The sequence below is a fragment of the Periplaneta americana genome, chromosome 2 (genome assembly GCF_040183065.1).
Source record: "Periplaneta americana isolate PAMFEO1 chromosome 2, P.americana_PAMFEO1_priV1, whole genome shotgun sequence".
In the NCBI taxonomy this organism is placed as follows: Eukaryota; Metazoa; Arthropoda; class Insecta; order Blattodea; family Blattidae; genus Periplaneta; species Periplaneta americana.
Window position 1 is genome coordinate 5,555,411 of NC_091118.1, and position 26,945 is coordinate 5,582,355.

At 35.8% G+C, this 26,945-nt stretch overlaps 2 protein-coding genes across 5 annotated transcripts in view; one reads left to right on the forward strand and one right to left on the reverse strand.

The window, feature by feature from the left end:
• The window catches only part of LOC138695373 (uncharacterized), a 36,252-nt gene extending 17,745 nt beyond the window's left edge, over positions 1-18,507 (reverse strand). The window contains exons 1-3 of the mRNA XM_069819791.1: positions 18,396-18,507; positions 15,467-15,525; positions 1,331-4,770 (exon numbers count right to left, since the gene is read on the reverse strand). Coding sequence (XP_069675892.1) covers positions 1,331-4,770; positions 15,467-15,493 — 3,467 coding nt within the window. The 5' untranslated portion in view covers positions 15,494-15,525; positions 18,396-18,507. The remainder of the gene's footprint in view (positions 1-1,330; positions 4,771-15,466; positions 15,526-18,395) is intronic.
• Positions 18,508-26,089: 7,582 nt separating this feature from the next.
• mas (trypsin-like serine protease domain-containing protein masquerade) overlaps positions 26,090-26,945 on the forward strand; it is a 130,523-nt gene continuing 129,667 nt past the window's right edge. For 3 of the 4 annotated variants that reach the window (XM_069843502.1, XM_069843522.1, XM_069843486.1), the window contains exon 1: positions 26,090-26,266. In XM_069843502.1, the coding sequence (XP_069699603.1) occupies positions 26,176-26,266 (91 nt within the window). In that variant the 5' untranslated portion in view covers positions 26,090-26,175. The remainder of the gene's footprint in view (positions 26,267-26,945) is intronic. The other variant, XM_069843494.1, reaches the window with a different exon arrangement.

Below are 26,945 nucleotides of genomic sequence, written 5' to 3' on the forward strand. Positions count from 1 at the left end.
TAAAGCGTCGTAAAATAACCCAATAAAATAAAAATAAAATAAATATATAAAGAGAAACTGCTATGCGACATGCTGTTGCAGAAATGTGTAGAGTAATAAAATTAAAAACTCATAAAAGCTGACCCACATCACCAAGAGAGGGCGTACAGAATATTCACAACATCAACCAGCTGGCTGAGAATACCTGACCACTCCGACAAAACTTCCGATGAAGCATCTGCACTTGCATTTACAGTACGCAGTCGGTTAAGGCGCTTGCCTGCCGATCTGAAGTTGCGGGTTCGATCCCCGCTTGGGCTTATTACCTGGTTGGTTTTTTACGAGGTTTTCCCCAACCGTAAAGTGAATGCCAGGTAATGTATTGGCGAATCCTCGGCCTCATCTCGCCAAATACCATCTCGCTATCACCAATCTCATCGTCGCTAAATAACCTAGTAGTATATACAGCGTCGTTAAATAACCAACTAAAATAAATTTACAGTACGCAGACATGTAATCCTATTATCGCATAGCATAAATGTACGGGTAAGAATAATAACTTACTAATAAAACTAATAAGGAAGCATACGTATATATTTGTTCAAAATTACTCGTTCAAGCATAGTCGAATGTAATGTAGTATACTACAGTGCAACATAATATATTAATTATTATGTAATATAATATAACATAATATAATATAATGTATAAATCTGATTGCTCAAAAATGATCTAATTATGAAGAGGTGAGAATGATACAGTCTTAAGCCACATAGACAAGATTTTACAGGAGAGCGTATTGAAGGTTTAGAGTCCAATGCTACCAGGTGCAGTATTTTTTTTTTTTTTAGCATATACGTACGTAATTTGTTAAGTCATTTTTATAATATTTTACTAGCAGCTTTCTTTATATGTGTAAGAAATGAATTCGCACAAAAACCACTTTTGTTAAAAGTGTGGCTTTCGACTACCCTATTCTCACGCCTTCATATCTTAGGGTTTTGACAGATTCCCAGAAACGACAAAAAATTACCTGTACGGTAAATATCTCTTTTTTACTCAAAACATTGGTTTTAAAAGTATAAACTTTCTTTTGCCTTAGATTACGCGGTCAAGGAGTAATACTGTCTCTTTCTAAGGTCCATGTTTCAACTAAAAACAGCTACACTGAAACTAGAAAAAATTTTCAGCACATGTTACAATATCTCCTGTATGTCTAATGCACTTAATAGTTTTTGTATAATATTATTCCTTTATTATCATTTCAATATTGCTTCAAATATTTCAGCGTTGCTTGTCATATACAATGTAAATTAAATTAAATTACAAATTTACATTCCACTCTCAACACTAACACTGATGCTCTTGTGGCGACAGCGATCTCGAACAAGAGGCAAAAGCCTTCTCAGGTTCCTTGCTGAGCCTGTTCCCCAATTGTGGCCTCCCACTGGGATGCACAGACATCGCTACTTCACCTTCACAAGTCTGCGCTTCACGAGTCCTGCACGGCCTGAGGCACAAGTTGAAGCTTTCTCTGAACCGAGGACCCAGGTACAGGAAGGCGAGAGGGTTGAAGCAGGATATGGAGAAGAAGAGGCAGTACGACAGGAAGCAGGTGTAGAACACGGGCTCTGACTGAGGCTCGATCACGGACCACACTACGAGCACCCTCAGCAGGTAATTCGGCACATAGCTGAGGCACACGATCACCGTCAGGACGATCACTGTGTTGGCAAGCCTGCTGCGGGAAGTGACCTGCCTGTCCAGACGCTGCTCACCCGGGATCGACTGCACACTTTTCTTGAGGAACAGAGCTGTCCTCGCAGACAAGAAGCCGATGAGGCAGACGGGGATGATGCAGTACACAAGCAGCTGGATGATCCACGTCCTCTGGATGTAGTCCACGTCGGGGTACGTGTACTGACACGTGTAGTCCACTTTGGCCGTCACAAAAGCGGGGAAAGCGAGGCCTATCGCCACTGCCCAAACCACCAGCACTGACAAGAACTTTGTGTTCTGCTCTGACAGACCGCACACGGTCGTCCTCCTGCTGAAGGACTTGACTATGAGTCTGTACCTGTGGGCACTGAGCATCACGACCGAAAATATGTTGACTCCCACAGAGATGTCTCTGACGCCCATGAAGATGTTGCAGAGAGACGCACCCAGGTCCCAGGAGATGTGACGGCTGTCCAAGTAACTCAGAGGAATGTTGACAACAAGCGACAAGATGTCGCCAAGTGCCAAGTTTAGTATATAAACATTATGACCTTTACAGATTTCATTGCTCTTATAGAGAGCAAAGAATAGCAGGAAGTTTCCCAACACTCCCGCAGTGAATATGAACCAGATGATGGGAGGCTCGATGTATTGCTTGAAGAAGAATGCGTTCCTGTTAGTGTCCCCGTACTTGAAGAAGACATCTTCATGAGATTCGATGGAGGGGACTTTAAACTCGTGAACGAATCTGTCTTCGTACATCATCTGACTGCTGTTACAATTCAGAAAATGAATTACTTTATCAGGGTGTATTTTGTTGTCACACCACACCCTCTCATCGTAAGAGACTTGATACGTCTGAATCCAGTTCCACAGTTCTTGCATCTTGCAATCACAAAGTAAGGGGTTGCTTTTAATTGACAGTTTTTTTAAGTATTTAAGATGTTCCAACAACTCCAAGTACAAAAAGTTTATCTTGTTACCATGGATGTCAAAAGTTGACACTTTGGCGATGCATCTGAATGCATGTTGATGTATTTCACTGATGTTACAAAAAGCAAGCGACAAATACTCAAGTGATGGAAGATACAGAAAATTTGTTTCCAGAGTCAGAAGTTTGTTGCTAGAAAGTGAAAGCTTCTTCAATTTAAAGTTGTGAATGAATGCTGACGGATGAATGTATGATATTCGGTTTGAAGATAGTTTAAGAATTCTTAATTCCAATAGCGCAGTAGAAATGTTACAAGTTACGCGTATGTTCTTGTACGGTGGTTTGAGATTGTGTTCCAAAGATGTAGCATATTTACATTTGTCTATGATTTGATCCTCACAGACAGCTGAGAAAACTCCCTCGTCAATGAATGTTATCTTGTTGTTTTTAAGGTTGAGCATCCTTAGCTGATTTAGCTCTGCAAACATTCCGCGATGTAAAAGTGCTAAGTTGTTTCTGTCTAATTGAAGTGTTTCGAGATGAGTAAGATTACTGAATGCACGCGGATCAATGCTGTTTATGTTATTGCGGTATAAAGTCAATGTCTTTAGACCAGAAATATCCTTGAATGCGTCGGCCTGAATTGCTGATATGTTGTTTTTGAATAAGTGTAGTATTCTGAACTTGAAACCCCAAAATTGCCCCGAGTGCAGAGAAGTATTGATTCCCCTTAGATGTAACTGCTGCAGACCCTTCACGCCCTGCAGTATTTCTTGCAAGGCAAACTTGTCATGAGCTGGAGCAGAAAAGTTACTAATACTCAAATCCAGTAATTTGGTGTAAACTCCTTGCAGCAATCCAGAGCGTGATATGAAAATGTTTTCTGCCAAGTCTAAGATATCCAGCTTCGCTTGTTCGTGGAACATTCTGCCATCCAAATATGTGAGCATATTTGCTTTTAATAAAACTTTTGTTAAAAATTTGAGAGGTTTGAAAACATCTTGCGTGATGAATTCAATCTGATTGTGTTGCAGATTCAGTGTTTTGAGTTTCACAAGCCCAGAGAATGTTTCCCTGGTAAGGTTTTTAATAAGGTTGTACTCTAGATTTAAATCAATAAGTCGCTCAAGTCCTTCAAATGCTCCTGGGTGGACAGTAGCAATGCGGTTTTCAGAAAATGATAGCACAGTCAGTTTCTGTAATGTTTTGAAGCTGCGAGATAGAAGATACGTGATTCGATTGTGACGCATCGTTAGAGTAGAGAGTGATTTAAACATCTCAAATACTTGGATGTTGAACTTCTCGATACGGACAAGCTGGAGATTCAGAGAAATCAGAGAAGTGAGGCCATTGAACGCACCAGAATTCAGCTCGTGGACACTGTTCATTTCGAGATTCAGAAATTTCAAATTGTTCAAGCTAAAGAATGCATCTTCCTCTATGCTTTGAATGTTATTGTACCGTAAATTCAGAGACTTGAGTTGTGTCAGACCGAGAAACATTCTAGTTCGTATGAGATGCAGTTTGTTGTCTGTGAGTATTAGTTCTGTGAATACACAAGCATTAATAAAAATGTTTGAATTAATGGTGTAAATTTTGTTTCCTGTGAATGATAGAGTACTGTGTACCTTCAGATCATGTCTTACAGCTGCTGTGCAGTTCAAACCTCGAAACAAGTCATGTTCTAGTCTCTTAAGGTTGTTGTGTCTCACATTGAAGTTCCTCAACACGGTGAGTCCCTGCAGTGTGCCAGGGAGCAATGTCCGCAGTTTGTTTTTGTACAGACTCAACTCCGACAAGAGATGCAGTCCCTGAAAAGTGCCGGGCTCAATGGTCTCGATGGACCCTCGGATTATTTTAAGGGTTCTCAGCCGTTCCATCCCTCGGAAGGCGTTCTTGTCAATCTTTCTTGTGTTGGTGTATTCCATGATGAGGACCTGCAGCTCACGGGAGAAGAGTTCGGCCGTCAGGACTGTGAAGTTGTCATTCTTGACTTCCAGCCTCTCCGTGGCCGATGCCAAAACTCGTGGCTTTTTGTGAAGGTTGGCCGAGTCGCACCTCAGACTGTACCGGAAGCATTGGCAGCCCTTGGGATACTCGTACAGGGAAGCTGTTGATAGGATCGTAGTTGTGATCAGGATCTGAAACAGATGATTCCTCATATATTTTGGATCAGCGCTCGAAATGCATGTTTTCACGAAGAACTCTGTTTTTTCGTGGACACAGTGCTGTTGATGACAATGACGTAATTAATGGCCAATGAGATGACGTCTAGTATTACCATTAAATATTTATATACATATCAATTAATATAAAACTTTCAAATTTAGGTCTTCAGAAATTTTCATTCCTTTATTATATTTACATGGTCGGAAATGACGAACATTGGTCACTTTTTTTGGGAGAAAAAATACATTAACTAAAATGCATATATATATATATATATATATATATATATATATATATAGAGACAGCCCCGTCGAGACTAGATCACGCGTCCCACAGAGGGCAGGGCGCGCGTGGAAGGATCGGGCGACACGGCAAATGAAGTTGCGCACGCATCTACTTCCTATGGCATGTGCTGTGACGAAGGGAGAGGGGAGAAATCCAGAGAAGTCTAGATTGGCGCCATCTTCTCGGCATCTGTAGATTGATCGCGAAATCGTGATTTCTCGAAACTATGGTTTAGTAATAAATACAGGACGCGAGGAGACGAGAGTTGTCAGCAAGCAGTGAAGCCAGCTTCGAGACCGGAGTTCGACTTGAGTGTTTGTCCGCGACTGTGCGAGGGTCCAGGCGGGAGCAACGCAGTTGGGAGACTTGAGTTCGAGTGCAGTGGACTGTCCTCTGAAGGCCTGAGTTCGAGTGCAGTGGACTGTCTCTAGAAGGCTTGGGTTCGATATACTGTGAACTTGAGTGAATGAGCTAGAGGAACTAGCCAAGGCAACGAACTGTGAACTGAGAACTGACAGTTTTGTTTTGTAAATAGTGCTTTGTGAATATTAGTTGAGATTAGCAGTACATTGTTGTTTTCAATAATCCAAGTGAATTGTCTTTGTCGTCTGTGGAGTGCAATAACGAATACTGAGTTGCTGTGTGGAGTGGAAACCCCATTGTTGACGGTAGCGTTTAAAGTAAATTATAGAAAATGATTATTGTTGAAACAATAAAGTTACATTATTGTTTGAATTAAAAAGTTACTATATATTTTTTTTTCTTCTTCTACGCGTATATTATTGCTGGCGAAACGAAATTAATCTTGAATTGCAGAAGCCCCACATGTCCGTTTGAGTAAATTTTTCAGGAAGCACAAAATACTTATTATTTTATTTTGAAAATAATAAATCTCTTGTGCTTTGTTATTTTGAAGCGAATGTTTGTTTTTATTAAAGCATTGTAATAAGTTCTAGTGTTTGGCATAGGCCTACGTAAACTTTAATTTTCTTTTTTAGTATTTCTGGGGGAAAAATTCTCAATTTCCTGGACATGTGGAGTTTCTACAATTCACGACTATAGTCGCGACGCTGTTATTCCCGGCGTGGCTCCTCCTATTTGCTTACGTCTTAGGAAGTGAAGACTCTATAAAGTCTAGATAGGTACTATCTTCTTTCGCCATTTTTGTTCTTTCGTTGCCGAGCTACCATATTTGCCACACCGTTAAACATTATCATGTCGTAGCTCCTATGATAATAAATCAAACGCACTGTAATTCAGCAAATAATTGAGCGGCAAATAACGTCCTCGTGTGCTTTCTGCGAACGCCAACGAAAATGGCGGGCGATTATTATTAAGTATTTATTGAGTCTTAAAAAATGAATAACGTCATCATCAGCGAATCACAAGACGCACACGTTTAAATGTAGCCGACCTGCAACGCGATTGGCTGCCGGAAATTAGAGCGACGGGACTATAATAACAATCATTTTATTTCTTTAAAACATTTTTTGGGGAAATAAAGACGGACAAAACATGTTTATATATTATAAAGAACTTTAAGTGTATATTTAAGCTAAGAAATTGATAAAAATACACAAATATGCAAAAATGCAACATATTGTAATTAGCATATTTAATTCTTCAAGTTCCTTCAATCCTATGCAGAGTAATCTGTTTGGGAAGACAAATTAAAAACGTGATAAAATGAGAACTGTTGCTATTTATTGTTAAATAATTTGTACATTACATTTTTGTCCAAATTAGACCTCAACGTGCCCACCATTGCGAACACGTCACAGTTCATATCTTGAGGCTAATTCCTCCCATGTGTGGTCTAACATCTCAGGGGTAACTTTCTCAAAAGCTGAGAAAATCTTTGCTCTGAGGTCATAAATATCACTGGGTCGCTGTGCATACATATCAGTCTTCACGAAACCCTACAGAAAGAAATCGGGTAGTAGGTATCATGTCTAGGGAATGTGGAGGCCACATAATTGACCCTCCTCGACCACATCAAATATGTCATCCAGATAATCACATACGTCTGTTGCCCAATGAGGTGGTTGCCCAATGTTGGAACACGATACCCATGTTGTTTTCCTGTTGCAGTTGTGGTTGGAAAACTCTTTTCAACATGTCCAGGTATGGTCCTGATCGAACTGTTTCCTCTGCGAAGATAAACGGCCCAGATTCTTTAATCGTGCGAAACCGTAACGTTATCGACTTGTAACTCGGAGCAGTCCGAACACCAGACTCTCGTTGAACAGACGTTACACTTTCAAATTTAGCAAACCACAAGACACATTTCGCTCGTTGTTGTGCAGTAAACGTCCTTTTGTTTATTCGGTCGTTGCTGAGTATCTTCTTTTGTTTCTTATGCGGTAACAATGATGATACAAAACTCCCATGCTTCATTATCACATTGAGACAAATGAATTCTACAGCACCCAGATTATAAATTTTATAGTCATTTTATTTTATGTCTTCTCAAACTGTAAAAAAAAAAGAACAAAGAAAAGCAACCTGAAACTATTTTAGTTTCTAAAAAAATTCACATGCCCTGTATTTGTGGTGCTCTTGCAATTTCCTGCAATTCAGTGCAACTTATTCCCGCTGTGAAATGTACACTGAGCACTGGCCGTGTGGGATTTCTGCACCCGCTTGGAAGGCCTGTGTGTGAATATTACAACCATATGAAAAACTGAATTTGAGAAGAAATGTTTCTTGTGAGGTTTATTTTACTCACGATTCAAATAATATCCGGCCCTAGACTTATGACTGGAAGCTTTGTTTCGCAAAGTCTTTGAAATGAATATCTCTTACTCAAATCGCAGTTCCAACAATAAGAAATTCGACTCGCTGCCTAGCGGTGGACTATGGGATTCGCACATTAGCTCGATATGCAGTGATACATTGTTGCTGAGTTCCGGTTCCTTTTTAATTTCATTAACGCCGCGCTGTTCTTCATAACCTCAACGATACTCCATGTATAATAAACAAACGTATCAAAGGCATGTCGTAAAAGTACTATAAACTAGCGAGAACTTGTACGAATGTTATAATATGATAAAACAGTACCGGCAATGCCCTTGACATTATTTTAACAATTTATTCACACATTAGTTCAATTCAAATCATTAATACCAAATTAAAACGAACCGAAACGGACAATAGCCACTTCTTACGATACGGAATGGAGAGGTTCCTGAAATTTATGAACCGGAAGCCGCTATCGTAACCAGAATTCCAGCCGCAAAGACAAAGAAGGGACGTACTTTCATAATCACTGTCAAAGAACTTATTTTTTATTTTTATTTTATTAGGTTATTTTACGACGCTTTATCAACATCTCATGTTATTTAGCGTCTGAATGAGATGAAGGTGATAATGCCGGTGAAATGAATCCGGGGTCCAACACCGACCAAAGAATTTAATGTAAATGGCCCACATGAGGGAGCATTAACATGAATCTCGTTTTCCATGCCGGGAATTGAACCCAAGTCCGTTGTATTCATAGCCAGAAGTGCTACCATTCTTTCTAGTTTCTGTTTGCTATTTTCTCACTACGTGCCCCCTTCTCTTTATCCCTGTCCTTTTGTGTCTGAAGTAGTTAGTGAGGCTCGGTAGGGGAGTAGTGGGTACAGTGAGACAAAATATTAAGACATATGTGTGCAAGTGAAATTTGAAGTATTTTTAAAATCAAGTGCAAAAGAATTATACATTAAAACGTGGAGTACAATAATACATAAACAGAAATGTTAATAGATAAAGGACATAATATACAATGCGTGTTTGTCAAAAAAAAAATGCAAATGTCTCACTGTTCCCATTCAGGAGGGTACAGTGAGACCCCACAGTGTCTATTAACGGACATTGAAATGATTTACATTTATTTCAAAAGAAAAGAAAGCTTGGTGTGTCTTTATCTTGCCATGTTCTGTAGACTTATTTAGAATCATTTTGATGTCTGACTTCGAAACCATTGAAACATGTGGAACATTTGGAAAAGTGAATTTTCCATGGCTTTTGAAACTATTGCGAAAAAATAAAATGAATTTTTGGTGACAACAAAGCTTATAATTATAAGAATTTAATTTAATTCTTTATTATTTTTAATATTTTTTTTAATTTTGTGAATAATTTTTTATTTAAGAAACCATTAAAATGTAATGTGTCCATTATTTTAAGCTATAGTTCCTAAATTGGTCACTTAGTATGTTCATTTTTAATGTTAGTTACCGGTAAATGTAATATAATTGAAGGGTCCAGTGCAAAAAATGCCTAAGTCCACTTTTTCCATTTTTGGGGTTTTAACACCCCTTAAGTGAAATTTACACGATCTTTTTGAATATGCTCTCAGTTTTGTTCCAACTAGTACCATTCTCCATATACACACAGTGCTTATGTTTGTGAAAGGCAGGTATTTCTGTTCAAAAAATGCCTAAGTCCTTTTCAGGAACAAGAAATGCCTAAGTCCAAAGTTTCATTATTTTTTTCAATAGCTTAATTCCTCTGTAGCTGCTTTAAGTGTTCAGTTTAAATATTTGATTTTTTCATTTCTTTAACTAATTCAGTGTTTGTGGAACATGTAATATGACTTTCAAAATTTATCGTTAATTACTATAGAACATTATTGTAATAGTTTGTTAAAGATGATTGTTCTCAGTGTATTTAAAAAATTCAAAGTACCTTGTTAAAGTAAATGTACATAATAGTGTACGATATCTAAATATTTGAGATCAACCTAACAAATGATGAGATATCATCTTCAGAGAGCGAATATCAACTGCCGGAAGAAATGCTGAAGTCAAGTGGCAAGAAGAGGAATCATAATCAGGGAGAATGGATACGGAATAAAAAGAAGAAATATCTTGTAAGTGAAAAATTTAGATATCAACGTGAAATACCAAAATGTAGATGAACTGTCAAGCAGAGCTCAGTCCTGAAAAGCAGAAAAGTATATTTGACAATTCAACAATCTATATTCCCACGATAAACAAAATATACATTTGCAGGAGCATAACTTACTCGTAATGTAAACGTTAAGCACAGGAAAAGGAATACAGATCTAGATGACAGAAATGACAGACGTGTTTTCAAGTATACAATAATAGTTCGAGATTATACAGAGTTAATTATGTGTCAGAAGGCATTCCTAGCTATAAACGGTACAGAATGACAAAGATTAAGGGCTAAAGTTCAGTACCCGGAAAAAGAAACCCTATATTGTAGATGGAAGCACGATAATCATGTGAATCGAACACCTCAGAACACCACAATCTTCCAGCTAGGGAATCTCATTATAGCCGATCTGAGAACAAACATCTTAAATATCTAAGTTCAGACCTTAACTTAGTTGAACTTCATAGGAAATATTCCCAAACTTTAGGAGCGAAATATCCTATATCTTATGATATTTCAGGAAATTTTTTAACGAGGGTTTTAATAATATTTCATTTGGTCTTCCTAGAAAAGATATATTCAATGATTATACGAAATTTGGAGTTGATACATGAGCTGCTGCAATTGAGAAAAGTCAATATGTTCTGAATATAAACAAACAAAAGCAAGATCTGCATCACAGACAAGCTGAGGGTTTCTTGAAAATACTAAAGACAGTAAAAATAATCCAAAGGGCTTACCTCTATACATGGATTACCAAAAAGTATCTTCCACTTCCTGTAACTAATATCCAAGATGAATATTACAGGCGACAATATTATGGATACATAATTTGGGTATTCACAATAGATAAAATGGTACTTCGTATATGTATTTATATTCGGAACACTTCGCTCACAAAGGTCCAAATGAAGTTATTTCATGCCTTGATGACTATCTCAACCACAACAAAAAATATTTTAAAATGCTGAAACTATTCGTGGACAACTGCTATAGCCAAATTAAAAATCGCAATCTTTTCGTATCTTGATAATCTCACTGTTAAGGGGATCTTCGAGGATATTTTAGTATCTTATCCAATTTCTGGACACACAATGATGCCCATCAATCGTGATTTTGCATTCATTTGAGCGCTGTAGGAGAAAAAGTGACAAAGTGCACAGTCCTGACTACTATATATAAATAAGGTGAACAAATGCAGAACAAAAAAATCAATTTGAAGTTGTTTTCGTGGAACACAGTCTCTGGGCAGATGGAAACGCCGCTGATGAACGAGTTGTAAAGGTACTTGATTATAAAAGCTATTTCGAGACGGAATGAAAACTTCTTTTCCAGGAATATCCAAATGGAGAAAAGTGCACTTTTCCAAAGGAAATGGACCCGAAGCAGGGGAAACCATGAGTGGGCCCTTGTACAAAGTTGTTTTGTACAGAGTAGGAAGACACCGAAAAGGAAACACCTTCTCCTTACATATGGGCAATACATTTGAATAAATTCGAGAAAAGTAGATGATATATTGCACCTCTACAAAATGTGCCAAAATATGAACAACAAAATTTCTACAAAATTATAATGCAAACACAGGAAAAACAGCCGAGGAAATTCAAGATGATATGGAATGAGAAAAGAGGATGTAGCCTAGGTCTAATGTACTGTAGTCTTTTTGGTTCAAAATATTGAAATATGTAATATGTAAAAGGGAAAAATTATTATGGTGAGAGTGCATTAAAAATGTGGATATATTTAATCTAGTGTGTGTTAAAAGTTTACAGCACTGAAACAAACTTTATATATAACAGGGTAAAATGATTGTGGTGAGTTCATGATAACGAAACATCAAATATTTAAAAAAAATATATCAAATTATCTTTGTAGTTAGAAAAAGAGCAGGTTGATGCAACTTAAAATATGTAATTTATGCCAATATATGAGTTATAGCATAACAAAAATATACCGCATTTAAGAAAAAATAAAAATACTGAGTATAACAAATTCAAAACATTAAACTGAACAAAATAGCCTCTTAGAGTTACAGTTAAAATCTAGTTATGTTGCAAAAATATGTAATTTACAATAATAAACTAAGTATAAGTGAAATAACACAAAAACACATTATGTAAAAGGTCTAAAAAATTCATGTAACATTATTTGTGGATAAAAATGCCTAAGTCCATTTCTTTAAGCCTTAATATCTTAGTGGAAATTATATTATTTTGAAAAAAAACTTTTCTCAAGCAAAACCATTGGTCGGATAGTATTTCATGAAACCAAACTCAATTTACTTGAAAGAAAAATGTTAACTGTGCAAACATTTAAAATATTCAAAGCTCATTTGCCACAAAACTGAAAAGTGGACTTAGGCATTTCTTGCATTTGGCCCTCCAATTACAGTTTATTTTTGCAAATCATTGGTACAAGGGAACAGTGAGACGTCTCAGTGTACCCTTCAATGGCATGTCTCACTGTTCCCTTTACGCATAGTTCGTTTAAAAATGGCGCCATCACTTCAAAATCAAAACAAGAAAGAGGAAACTTTGCCAAACAAAACGTCAAATACCATAGTATTAGGTAACAAAACATTCATATTTCTATTTCATTTGTATATCCAAAATAACCTTCATTAAACACAAGACAAAGTTTTACTTCTAGAGTGAAAAATTACGAATTATTTTTTCATCACTCACCTTTATAACTATACCTTGACCAAAACTACTTCCGACTTGACAGCTTATAGAGAAGGGGGAGCAATGTTGTCATATTGCCCATCTTTCGTGTAAGCGAGCGCGCTGCCGATAGAGTGCAGTAATGAACGGCTGACATGAACACACATTTCTAACCAATTTGTTGAACACTAGGCATTAAAATTTGTGTACATTATTACTTTCATTAGCCTATAATATAATAATAATAATAATAATAATAATAATGATAATAATTAGTAGTAGTAGTAGTACCGGTATTCTTCAATGTAAATACCGTTAGAAAAGCGTCGAAAGGACTGTAAACTGTAAAAACAGTTTTAATTTAATACGAAGCCTCTACTTTTATGAGTATCGGTATTCTTCAATGTAATATTGTTAGAAAGGCGTTGAAAAAATTGTAAACTGTAAAAATATGTATAATTAAAAATCTGCACGGTCTTTTTCTTTTCAAATATTGGTAGCAGTGCTCTTATTAATTTTAACACAAGCAACAGTTCTCATTACGACTTGCGCCAAAGGTAAAAGAGGCCCGCCATTATCTTTTCTCCTGTCAAAATACTCTCTTACATAACACACCATCTCTCGGGCTTGACTGTTTAACGGGACACCTTGTCCAATTCTTTATTCTCCGCCTGCCTTTCCTTCCTTCAGACATTGCACAAATCATCTATTTGAAAACTCTCGCAGAAACTAGAAAACACACACTCCACCAATGACAACGAAGATAATAGTGTAATATAATTTAAACACAATAATTATCGATACACTAAAACAATAATACAACTAAATATTTTTAATTCACACAAAGCACGCGTTAACCAGCCAACTCAGTCTGTATTCACCACTAGGCCCTGGTATTCACGTGCAACTTGTAAACATAGACAAGGCAACACCGTCCCGTTACAATGGTTACGCGTCTCTTGTGATTGGTTGATTTGAATGGTTGCCATGGTAACATGCTAAAGGCGCCATTTGTCAGGTCGGAAGTTGTTTTGGACAGACCATAGAATCAAATCGAGTATGAAAATACTGTTACTTTACTCATGCAACATACAACTCCACTGTTACAAACATTTCAACATCAAAATGTACCATCTAATAAAAAATGTCTCACTGTTCTCCCTGTCTCACTGTATCCACTTCTCTCCTACTATGTGCCAGATGATGAGGGTAAATGTCGCTGTCTGGAAAGACGCGATCATGGTGAAGAATGTGGCAGGGGAAACAGGACTTGCTAGATAAATCGCGTCCAAACACTGTCTCTGTACGAAGTTCCTTTCAAACCGTCGAGATATGAACTCGATCTTCAGCTGGAAAGTCAATGAAGTGGCATATATGGAAAAATCTATTTCCAGAGCGAACTTGAGCAATGGGGAGTGGAGGAGTTGTGTATATTACAGCTGTTGACGGGTTCCGGCGCTGTTTCCGTATTACGCAATAGCTGGTGTATTTTTGAAGACATTAGTCATGAAGTCGCGGAAACAAACTAGCGAGGAAATGAATAAAAAATATATATTTGACGGATTTTATAATTCGCACGACGAAATTTACAGGAAATTTGTAAAGAGAAATTTGAATTTTGTGTTGTTGTAAAATGTTATTTCACAGCAAACATAACTGGAGGAAGTGGTTTAATTAATAGGTTTTAATTGGTTAACAAAGCCGCCTTTAGAAGTCTGCGAATGTCCTCCAGTACTGTCAACTTCATTCTTGAAAACTGTCTATAAAGAATGTGCAAAAGGTGCCTAATTAACATATTAGAATGTAAAAGGAGGTTATTTGTTTTAGCTGTGAGGGTGCTAAAACCACTAAATTCCTAAATTAACACAAAAACTTTAATAAATATTACCTGATTTGTTTTTCCATTTCCTACTCATTCACTGCTATCAAATCACTACATAATTTAATTGGTGATGCAATCAGATAAATATTTAATGTTTTTATACAGAATAGACGTAATTTTGTTAGAAAAAAAAAGGATTCATCAGTCCATTTATTAGTATTATTTAATGTGATTACATTCACTTATTAATAAATTAATGGAAGTCATGAAAACTGGCTCCTGCCAATCAAAAATAGACCATTCAGTTTCTCAACTCTGATTTGAGGAAGCTCTGGTAAATGAATAAACAAATAAATATATTAGGATAATGTTGGAGTATACTGGACTGCAAAAGAAATGCCGAATCGAAGTCGCTATCGATTTGAAATATTATCGTGTTACGAGGATTTCGCTTAGGAAACAAAAGAAATAGAGATACACAGAAGGCTTTGCATATAAAATAATTATACAAACACATCTGAACTGACCTGAATTTTCTAAAGAGTTTTTATTCCACGCAAAGGAGAAATGTGTAGTTAAGTGTTTCTATCAGATTAAATTTTCAGTTCTGTATCTATATTTATAATAAAATTATATGATTATATTTGTAGTAAAATTTATACATTTTTTTTGTTAATACAATATGAAACGTAACTGGCCGCATATATATCGACTGTAACAATGACAGCAACCATGGACAATTAATAAGGAAGGCTGTGGAATACCATATAAACTGCAGTTTCACTATTTTCGTGTAGTATTCTTATTAATGTTGTACAATAAAAGTATAGGAATAATTTAAAATCAATCCATATTAAATAATAACGTGAACATGTTATAGAAGTCGTATTTACACGTTTCTTTAAAAAAAACTACTCTCAGGAAAATAGTTTTCCACCTCGTAATATTTGCTAAAGTTCTCGGAAAACGATATAATTTCGTATCCCCATTTCTTTTGCAGCCCAATGTACTTACCATAATATACATGTAGTTGGTGGCCATGGTAACTGTTGACGAAATTTCTTCAGTACTTCCTGTAAAACAAGAAGAACATGATAATGTTCAGAGATTATAGAGCTCTTATTAATCGGCGACTTCGCTAAAATATGCAAGAAAGCCAGCGATTATCCAAGAGCGCAAAATATTATATTAATCTAGACAAAGTAGGCCTACATTACATGAAATTTTAAGTCCTATGTAGTGTAAGTGTATGTGCAGTGCTCGTGATTTATAATGGTTCATAACCATGAATTCGAATAAATGTAATAATAATAATAATAATAATAATAATAATAATAATAAGCTCATCTATATTAGTCTAATAATAAATCTGTAACCAACATTTTTCTGGTAATTTTCGCTTTTACAAAAATAATTGATGGGCTTAAGCCCAATAAATCTATGGGAACCGATGGCATACCTAATTTCATTATTAAAGGTTGTTCTCAAATTCTTATTCCTCTACTAACTTTTATTTTTAATCTTAGCCTTGGAACGGGTATTTATTCTTCTTTATGGAAGGAAGCGTCTGTCATTCCGATATTTAAGAATGGTAATAAACATACTGTTAATAATTACAGACCTATTTTAATACTAAATAACTTTTCAAAAAATTAAAAAAAAATTATTCATAGACATGTTTCATTTGATGTTAAATCTAAATTAAATCCTACTCAACATGGCTTTACTAAAAGTAAATCTACAACGACGAATTTGGTCAATTATCTCAATCCTATTATGCCTACAGTTGAATCCCAAGGCCAAATTGATGCCATTTATTTTGATTTCAGTAAAGCATTTGATGTTGTTCCCCATCAAATCTTAATAAGTAAATTAGATCAGTTTGGACTATCCATTAATTATCTTAGCTGGTTTGAAAACTATTTAACCAACAGACAATCTCGTGTTCGGTTGGGAAACTCTCTCTCTGATCCTTTCACTACTCTTTGTGGTGTTCCACAGGGCTCCACCCTAGGTCCGTTATTATGCTCGCTTTTTATCGATGACATTTGTAAGCCCATCTGTTCCCATTATCTTCTCTTTGCCGATGATTTACAAATATTTAGGAAAATTAATAGTCTTGCTGATTGTCATTTACTTCAAAACGATAGGCCTATACATGCCATTCAACGTTGGTCTGATTATAACGGTATGAAAATTAATATTTCTAAAACATGCGTTATCTCTTTCTCTAGGAAGACAACTACATTGAAGTTCAACTATTCGCTATCGAATGCCGCCATAATCAGGAAGGACTGTATAAAGGATCTCGGTATATATCTTGATTCTGAATTGTACTTTCATGACCATGTTGATCGCTTATTTAATCATTCACTAAGAATGCTTGGTCTCATTAGGTCTATTACTTATTCCTTTTCCTCTCCTGATACACTACTTACATTATATTATGCTTTAGTGAGGTCTAAATTAGAATATGCATCTGTTGCGTGGAACTCTATTACTTCTACTGATTCGGCTAAACTAGAAAATATCCAAAGAAAATTCATATCTCTTTGTGCATTCAGATTTGTACCCAATTCCTCTTCTTTAAATTATGAACTATCTAGTAAATATTTTAACTATACCAGTCTGTATTCGAGACGTCAGGATATTGATTACACTTTTAATAATGCTATTAATGGTGTCATTGATTGTGATTCTTTTATACATAACACCTATCTTAGAATTCCCGTGAAAGGTTTTCGTGGTCAAAGAATTTTCTTCACTAAACTATTTAAATCCCTTTCTCCAATAGCCAGGTGTATTAAAAGTTCCAATTTGCAAGATCTGATTTGATTTTACTTATGCATGATATATCCTTGCTTGTTATTTAATATCTTTTATTATTTGTTAGATATTGCCATTTATTTTGTTGCATTTGGTGAATGATTAATGTTGACTGATTGTATTTCATCTCACTGCCATTTTCTGTCATTCATTCTCATCATCATTTGTTCTGTTCTGTTTTTTTATTTTTGCTAAACTGTAATTGGCTTTGTGCTGTTGTTTTGAGCATTAATATTCGAAATAAGTAAAATAAATTATTATTATGATTATTATTATTGTTGTTGTTATTGTTATTATTATTGTTATTATTATTATTATTATTATTATTATTATTCAGAAATGCATATAGAGTGTTAGTTGGGAGGCCGGAGGGAAAAAGACCTTTGGGGAAGCCGAGACGTAGATGGGAAAATAATATTAAAATGGATGTGAGGGAGGTGGGATATGATGATAGAGACTGGATTAATCTTGCTCATGATAGGGACCAATGGCAGGCTTATGTGAGGGCGGCAATGAACCTGCGTGTTCCTTAAATCCAGTAAGTAAGTATTATTATTATTAATATTACTATTGTTATTATTATTGTTTTTATTTTTATTATGATTGTTATTATTATTATTATTATTATTATTATTATTATTATGTCTCCCGCTTGGACCACATTAAAAATGAAGAAATTATGCATAGAATGGATACTGAAGAGACAGTGTTGAATAGAATAGAAATAAGAGTTTGAAGTGGTTTGGTCATCTGATGAGAATGGGCGAAGACAGGTGGCCTAAACAAATTTACCAGTGGAAACCTCCAGGAAGAAGGGGAAGAGGTAGACCAAAAAGAACTTGGGACAACGAAGTAATGGAGGTCATGCACAAGAGGGGGTTGAGGACTGAAGACGCACAAGACAGAAGGCTTTGGAGGACTGGCACAGGAAGACGGCAGTAGCTGTAGAATCCTGAATATATATATATATATATATATATATATATATATATATATATATATATATATATAATTGTTATTATTGTTATTGATATTATGTTATTATTGTTATTATTATTATTATTATTATTATTATTATTATTATTATTATTATTATTATATGGGAGTAAAATCTTACCTGCAGCTTCTGTGCCTCACAGATCTCCTCTCACGCGGTCTGCTCGATCTTTGCTCTTCCTCGTCGTCTGAGACAACGGAAAAGGCTTGTCCGTAGAGTTGGCCGAGTCGTCTTCCTTCCCTTCAGAAGTTTTCGTGATAACGAGAATTCGGAAGCAGTAGACGACGCTGGCTGATATGATGATGATGAGGAGGAGGAGGAGGAGGAGGTGGTGGAGGAGGAGGACGACGACAATGACGGAGGCAAAAGGTTTATATTATTTGTTGGAGTTCGCAGCTTCAAACACTGTCAAGCGCAGTGTGAGCGAAATATAGCCTGTAGTCCAAAGGTCTTACTAATAAACTGTGTATAGTTTTTACGCGAGACTTATGCAGAGTTGAGACAGAAAACGTTACTAATAAACCGTGAATAAGCTATGGACGTATAAACAGCCTGTAACTATACAATGGGAATTGCTTTGCAGTAGTTATATAGGCTACACGAAACCTCTTGTTTAAGCGTTGTATATAGGGAAAAAATGGCCGCCCCTCTAACAGCTGTTCGTATCGACACATTTTATGGTGATGGTTACCTTGTAACCACAGAAGAACAAACCAAAGATCATAGAATTATTAGAATAATATTGCTGTAGCGTGTACTCTTTGACCAAAATGTAGTGTGGTAATCGATCAGAGCCAGTTGTACTATCGATACTTAACACGCCACACTAGAGCGCTCTACCGGATGCAATAGAGAACCTCAGATATTCTATTACCTTTCGTAATGAAGTAATGACGAATCTATGACGTAGTTGTGTAACAGTTATATTGTTATACATGACGTATGTAGTGATTATTAGTAGGGAATTTACACACGACTTATAAACGAGCTACTCATTGTATAATTATAAGACAGTTAAACGTCTGTATATAGAGTTTTTATTAGTAAGACCGCAAGTCTTCTTGCTTTAGAGGTGAACGATCATACGACCAGAATGGAGGCATCATGTGGTTAGCACGATGATCCCCCCAGCTGTTATAGCTGGCTTTCTTAACCGGATTTCGTTGCCTAAGTACTCCTCAAGTGCATCACGATGCTGGGTGGGTACTGATCCCATTCACTGACCAAAATTTCATGAGAAAGTTTCTTCCCCCACGAGGACTCGAACCAGCGAGCATTCCGTAATGCAAGTTCTACACAGGATGTCTTAGACCACGACGCCACGGTGCGGTACTATTACTACATTATGTTAGTGGATAATAGTGATTTTCTAGTTGTCAGGTTGAATTTTATTTTTGCCAACTTTGTTTCGAATTTCAGTACAACTGGCAGTTACATTCTAGCTGTTATGTTGACAGCATCTTTTGTCTTTGTAGAAGCTGCCGACGTTCATGAAACGGAAGTTGCTAGCGACTGTTATTTGAAATTTGAACTTAATAATGTTAATAATAGACTATTATTATTAATGAATAATACAGTAATAAATAACTTAATAATAAATAAACATCATACATTCTAAAGTACTATTCTTATTTCGAAGTTCGTAGGCATTATTCATTATTTCATATGATAAAACAATAGTAATATGCGTTACAAGAGCGGTATGTTGAAGTTTTCATGTTCGAGGAAAAGTTTGAAAAAGCGAAACGTAGTTGAGCTTTTTTAATTTCCGAGAATTGAAAGAAAACATACCGCTCGTGTATCGTACATTATTTTGTGCGAAGATCGTTTATTACATACCTGAAAGAGGAATTTCTAATTAGTTGCAATGAAATCTCCATCTTGGTTTCTGTTCAATGACGGCAAATTTGCAAAACAAAAATATCTATCTTCAACATTGTTGCTTTAAAATGTTTTCTGTGTTTACTATACTCCAGCAGGCCGTGATATACGTCTGTCTTTTTTTTTTGCCCCAGTCTATGATGAGTCTGGAATCTTGTTGATTTTTTCACGGCTTCCTTAATGTTACTTGCATCACGAATGCAGTAACTTTAGTGGAGTTGTAGAATTTACTTAATTTTTGCAAATATTTAAAAACAATAATTAACAGTGCAATTTAGGTGAAATTGCAGTGGTAAGTTTCCAATTTATAATTATTACTATATTGAACGTCTCTAAAAATAATATGCTAAAAGCCTAAAGCAGTAAAATCAATATGTCACTTAAGCGGTAAGAAGAGGGAAATTGTTATGTGTGTTAGGTTGGGAATACTGAATGTGGAGTTTTAGACTTTCCGCGGATTGGTTTTTGCGGAAACCAAGCAAATACGCACGATCTCGCACGAAATACATTTCCTACGCCTAAAATCTTATGAATCGGAAATTGTTTTGTCAAACCAATGAATTTCATGTTGCCAGACAAAATACATTTTAATATTAAATCAATAATCAGTCATAAATAAATAAATAAATAAATGAAGGAGTGAATGAATGTATGAATAAATAAGTAAACAAATAAAAATATGTAAATAAATACATACATAAATAAATCAAATAAATAAATATACTATAGTAATTAAAATTCAGTATCCAGGCAAAATTTGTGATCCATTTCTCGCCCACAAATTTTGATAACCTCTGCTGCTGAAAGCGTCGTGCAATGAAATACTGCGAGTCTTTGCTTGGTGTTCTCTGATCTTGCGGTGATGATCTGGATCACTTTCAGTGGATGCTGCAACTGGATCAAGTTCGTCCGATAGGGCAGTGTGTGAGTCGGCCGGCCTAACGGTGTGACCGCGGACTGCGTGCAACAGCGACCTAATGCACTCGAATATTAAAATTCACAATTCAGTAATAATAGAAACGCTTTGTCTGATATTGCTTAGACATTAATTGAAAAATAAACAGGCTACGTGTAAAAATTGCAAGGCGTGCGTACTCCATTGTTATTGCGCAACCGTTCTTCATTTGTTAAGTATCTGTCACCCGTAGCAACCAAGCGTTTATTTAGACATTGGTACATCCTTGATTAACACTTTCTGATTTTGACACTTGATGAGCTATCGTGCCATGGTTATTATTATTATTATTATTATTATTATTATTATTATTATTATTATTATTCCATTCTTAATTTATGATTCCATTATTTCATTTGTAATTATCATTTTAATTAATTGCCATTAATTTAATTATTTCTTTGTACTTTTATTGTAAATTATTGCTAATGTTTTTGTTACATTGTTTGTGCTGAACTGTAATTGGCCTCTGGCTGTTGTACAGCACATTAAATATAAGTAAGTAAATAAATAAATTATTGAGGCTGTAGGCATACGACATGAAAATATAGGTACAACATATTGAAGACAGATAAGTATGAAAATTAATTCACCTGAATACAGACATTTAGGCCATTCCCTGTAACCTAAAATTTTACATTTTATTGGGCCTAATTTTAAGTTTACAATTGGCCAGTTTTCGGTGTTATCCGTTAAACTATTTTTAAAGTTTCTCTCGAACTCATTCTTAGGCTGCCAAAGTGATAAGCCGATTTTAGAAACCGGATTTCGCCAAGTCTCGTAGCTCCCCCAATTCATCACGATACTGGGTGGGCACCGGTTCCATACACTGGCCGAAATTTCATGAGGAAATTCCTTCCCTACGAGAACTCGAACCAGTGCGCATTCCGTAACAGAAGTCCAGGCACGATGTCTTAGACTAAGATGCTACGGCCCGTGACACAGTTATAATTATTACAGTGCGAAAATATCTGAATTTTCACGTTAATGCGTGTGTGTTGCATGAAATACTTTTTTTTTTATTTCCTAACATTTAAAACATTTATTATAGCAGGACGTATTTAGTATAATAACCTAATTTAATTGAAAAAAAAAAAACGTAGTCACTGTTGCCACGGCAACCTCATCATAAACATTCATTGTCAGTGGAAGCGCCATTTTCCACAATTCAGCTTTAGTTGATTCACATATTGCAGCACGGAATATGGACTATAAAGACAATGTTTGCATGGTATTGACCTTTAGTAATATATTCAGTAACTCCAAAAGGTCTATCCAATATTGTGAGAGACATAATTTATTCCAGACAAGAATAAGAAAGACTGAATTATTTAGTAATAATTTATTTAGTGTATTTCTATGATGATGCTACTTCTGTCTTGAAACCTAAACTGATATTAAAGCACCCAATGATATCGCAAAACAATACGATATATTTTGAAATATTTAATTATGAAAAGAATTGTCACATTTTCTTTTTCAGACTATAGTTGATAAACTTTTACTCTATACGCGTTCATTGTAGCATTATAATGTTCCTCACTTAAAGATGTACTAGCAATGTTGCCAACACAGTTCACTACCAGCTTTGTTATAGGCTATATGATATTTCAGCTAACTAGTTTCTAAATTCCGCCAAATTGGTGGAAAAATCTGCCAGAAAAAATATTTCATATTTAATATTCTAATATTATTTTCTTTGCTGTGAGGATTTTTTCGGTACACCCAATATAAAAATGTATAACTAGTAATTTCGGTATAATTCATACATCATTCAACAGGTGAATGAATCAACCCCAGTCCCTTGTTAAGCCACTCTTTCATAACATATTATATCGCACAATTAGGCCTACTTCTTTTACGTATGATTTAACATATAAAATTCCAATTCACTCTATATGGAAAATTATTATTTCAGGATCATTCACGACTTCTTCTAGGAATGCTATGCTATTTTCAGACGTCGATACGAAGTTTGATCTCGATTGATCACTATTATCGTTATCTGCTACTGAATAGGACCATCTAATGCAAGAAGTTAATTAATGTATGTTTGTCTTTTTTCCATTCAGTGTTGCCAACCAGTTTAGACTAAAAATCCTTAAAATATCTCCTATTTTCGTCTAGATTCCAATAAAGAATTTGTAATGTCAAAATATAATTTCAGCTTAAGATTTAATAGTAATCTTTATTAACAGAACTTATAATAACAAACAGAACGGAATTAAACGGTCAATATGTAAGCATTTACTAGACTATTTTAGCCCTCATAAAGTACTACCAACCAAAGGGAACTTGTAAGTTATTTCATGAATATCTCTAATGTCGCTGCCCTCACTATAAATTTCTGGAATTACGAAACATTAAATCTTCCCATACAAAGAAACCTTTTTATATGAAACATATTTGTTTTAATTTTACAGGGAATATTAATTTGTCAGTAGGCCTACTCATGCTCACAACTCCACCCTTTTCTTACTTAATCTTATATTTGACTAAGTAACAAATCACAAAATCGGTTCACCATAATCTCAATCCGCTTCGCCTGAATATGAGTAGCAATGAACTGAACTCAACCAATAAAATTTCCCCATAAGGAAGGTCAGTAGAGAAAAGGGTAAGTACCCACTTACAAAATAATAATTACTCATACAACTGCCTTATCCAATCACCTTCCTACGAGAAAAAGCTGGGAGTAAAGAAACCGTCACATATTCTCTGATAACACTTTTTCTTCTCTGATAGCAATGAGGAATATGATAAAAATGAAAATCGCATTTTTATTCTTTTTAGGAAGGAAATATAATTATAAGAAAAACAAATTAACTCCAATTTTAAATATATAAATACAGTAGAATCTCGATTATCTGCCACCCTATTAACCGATTGGTGGATTATCCGACTATCTTTCCCTTGTTTTTTTGCAGAAAAACACGACGTACAGTATTTAATCTATATTAGTACGCATTTTTTCTACAGAAGCGTTACAAGTCTTTACCGTTACATAGTATGTAATAGGAATACTACCATCACTGGTAGTAGAAACACGTTTAGGAGGGGGTGTTTTTCGCAACTTGTAAAATAGTCACAATCTCTTTTCAAAGAAATGGCTCCAAGAACTTCCACACAATTGGAATCTCGTGCATAATTTAATCACTCTGTGTAAAATGTCAAAAGAAACGTGTTAGCGGTTTGAAAAAGGAAAAACCGTGGCTCATCTCGCATAAGAATATATGATTGGCAGTAGAAATGTGCGCGATTTAGTAAAATGAAGCAAGAATAAAGTGCTACGTATTACTGTATTTCACTGTTTTTATGTTTTCATTAGTCATAACCAGCATATTATATAGTGTAGTGTGTAGTGTGAAGACACCAGTGGTTGCAGTATAGTGGGAGTTTCAAATTACGAAACTATTATGCACTTAATCCATGAATAGTACATTATGCAACGAGCCTATAATGGTAGTAATTACGACGCGAGTATGTTTATGAAACGAGCGCAAGTGAGTTTCATAATTTTCATACGAGCGTCGTAATTACCATTATAGGCAAGTTTCATACGATTTTTTATGCTCGACCATATTTCTAACTTGAAATTATTCATAAGTACTCGTGTTATTCTTATCTGACTGGGGAGCGGAACTGACCTTGCGCAATATCTCGTAAATTGTGAGATGTGCGCAGACGCGAAAGTATTGATTTTTTCCGAGAAACAAATGTCACTGACCTTGATATAATCTAGAGAGTAAAATAAATATTAATCTTGATATAACCTTGAAATTGATTTAGACATTGAAAAACGAGATGTCAAATTGAATTTATTTGAATATTATTTACAGTTAACGCTAATTATTATAGTAACAGAACATAACCTTCTGTGACAATATTGTATTTCCAGCCTCCGTGACGTTTCGCTAGTTGTCTTTCGATTGCATATCCGAGAATAATCGATGCTTGCGCTTTCATATTGCTACAATGGTGTTTTCTGATTGGTGCAACACCTGAACTTTAATGAATAGGTGTACTTTAATGAGGTGCATTAAAGGTCTGCTACCAGGTGTATAATTACTACATTTCGGCATGGTCGAGCATAAAATATTTTATAGTACGGATTATCCGATTTTTTCGATTAACCGTTCAGTCCGCCCCCTTCATAACCACGGATAATAGAGGTTCTACTGTAATAAAATAGGAGATAAAATGAAAGAAAATAATTAATTTTGAAGGAAAATCAAGAAATCCCTAGAAACAATGAATTTATAATTATCTCTGTATCCTCAGATGGCACTCAAATTCTCTACAACTAGGGATAAATGCCTAAGGTTGGGAACACTGTTTCCATTTCACACAGTTTAAGGATGAAAGTGCAATGTCCCGGATTTTCACTTTTAAGTATGGCAAATGTATTTTATAACAACGAATAATGTCGCATTCCCCTTTTATGTAATGTTTAGTAGTTGGTAACATCTAATTAATAATTACACTGCTTAAAATAATGGAATAAATTAAGCAATGTGAAATGTATGCCAAATTTTCGGTTGTCGGCTGACAAGAATATTCCCAGCTTTAAAGAATTCAGATCTGCCAGAATCAGCCGCAAATCAGCTGAGTTGGCAACACTGTGTACTAGCTAGAATGCACTTTCAATCAAATAGTATTGTTGGCATTATTGACAGTCAATTGAATTTAAGAATGTCGTTATCAGTGTCCCTGCACCTCTTTCAGCCCTTCGCCGAAATTTATAGACTTACTATCCTTCCAGTTTGTTGTGGCTGTGCTATGCCTTTTAAATTTCGGTTATTTGCACAATAGGCCTATCACAGTTTTGAATACTTTCTCTGAGAACGGGAATTTCGTAGGTTTTGTCTCCATACAGCACAATAATCAGCAAAATTTCCCCGAGAAGAGAATTTTCGCGAGGTTGGTAGTATGTTCCCCACTCCGCATGCGCGCGAGGTTGCGCAGTAGCCGACGCATGCAGTGAACGCCGTCAGGTCTTCAGCGGACGGCCAGTGTTGTGTTGACCGTGACATTGGTAGCGTGGAGTGAGTGCAACAGCGAGCTATGAGGACTGCCGCGTTGATAGTGACCCTGCTGGCGGTGGCCGGGGTCAGAGGTCAGGACGGCGAGTCCATCGCCACCAGTTTCCTCTCAGGTCAGTCCAAACCCATGCTCTACGACTAGCCCCTCGCCAGGGACACTGGCCGCGAGCTAACGGGATCTCAGTGTAACGTGTCGCCAGAGATCGGTATTGTTGCGTGTCCAGGGGGCTTTGCCAGAGTCTTCGGGTGTATCACTGCTTCTGCATTTTGTGCGTTTTATTTCTTATCATCCTAGGCTTCATATTTTATATTTTAACGAATGTGTTGTGTGATATTGAAGGTCTGACTTAGAAATATAAATCGTAAGCGTTGGATTCTTGCTACGTAGATATCTGGCGTGAATTATGTAAGCAGTTTTTGGTGTAGTTGCGTACTAATTGAAGCATTTTCTTGGAAATGTTGTTTTGTGTTCATTTTGAAATCGTTAGAACTTCTCTGATGTCTGAGGCGATTGTTACACAGCCCACAAAATGGCGTTTTTTTAACTTATCCATTTTTTAAAGCTATAAACCCGATCTTTAAAATATCTTTTCTTCAATTATAGTGTTGCAACGGGACTTGAATTGTGATGTGTGACGTAATAAAGCTCAGTTCTGTTATTTACCACGGTAAAACGCACGTGAAAATAATGAATACCAGACGATAATGGCGAAAGCCGTATTATGCTGATTGTGTAATAAATTAAAAGCGAGATTCAGGAAACAACGCAATAACGAAGCGTGGCCTCACGCA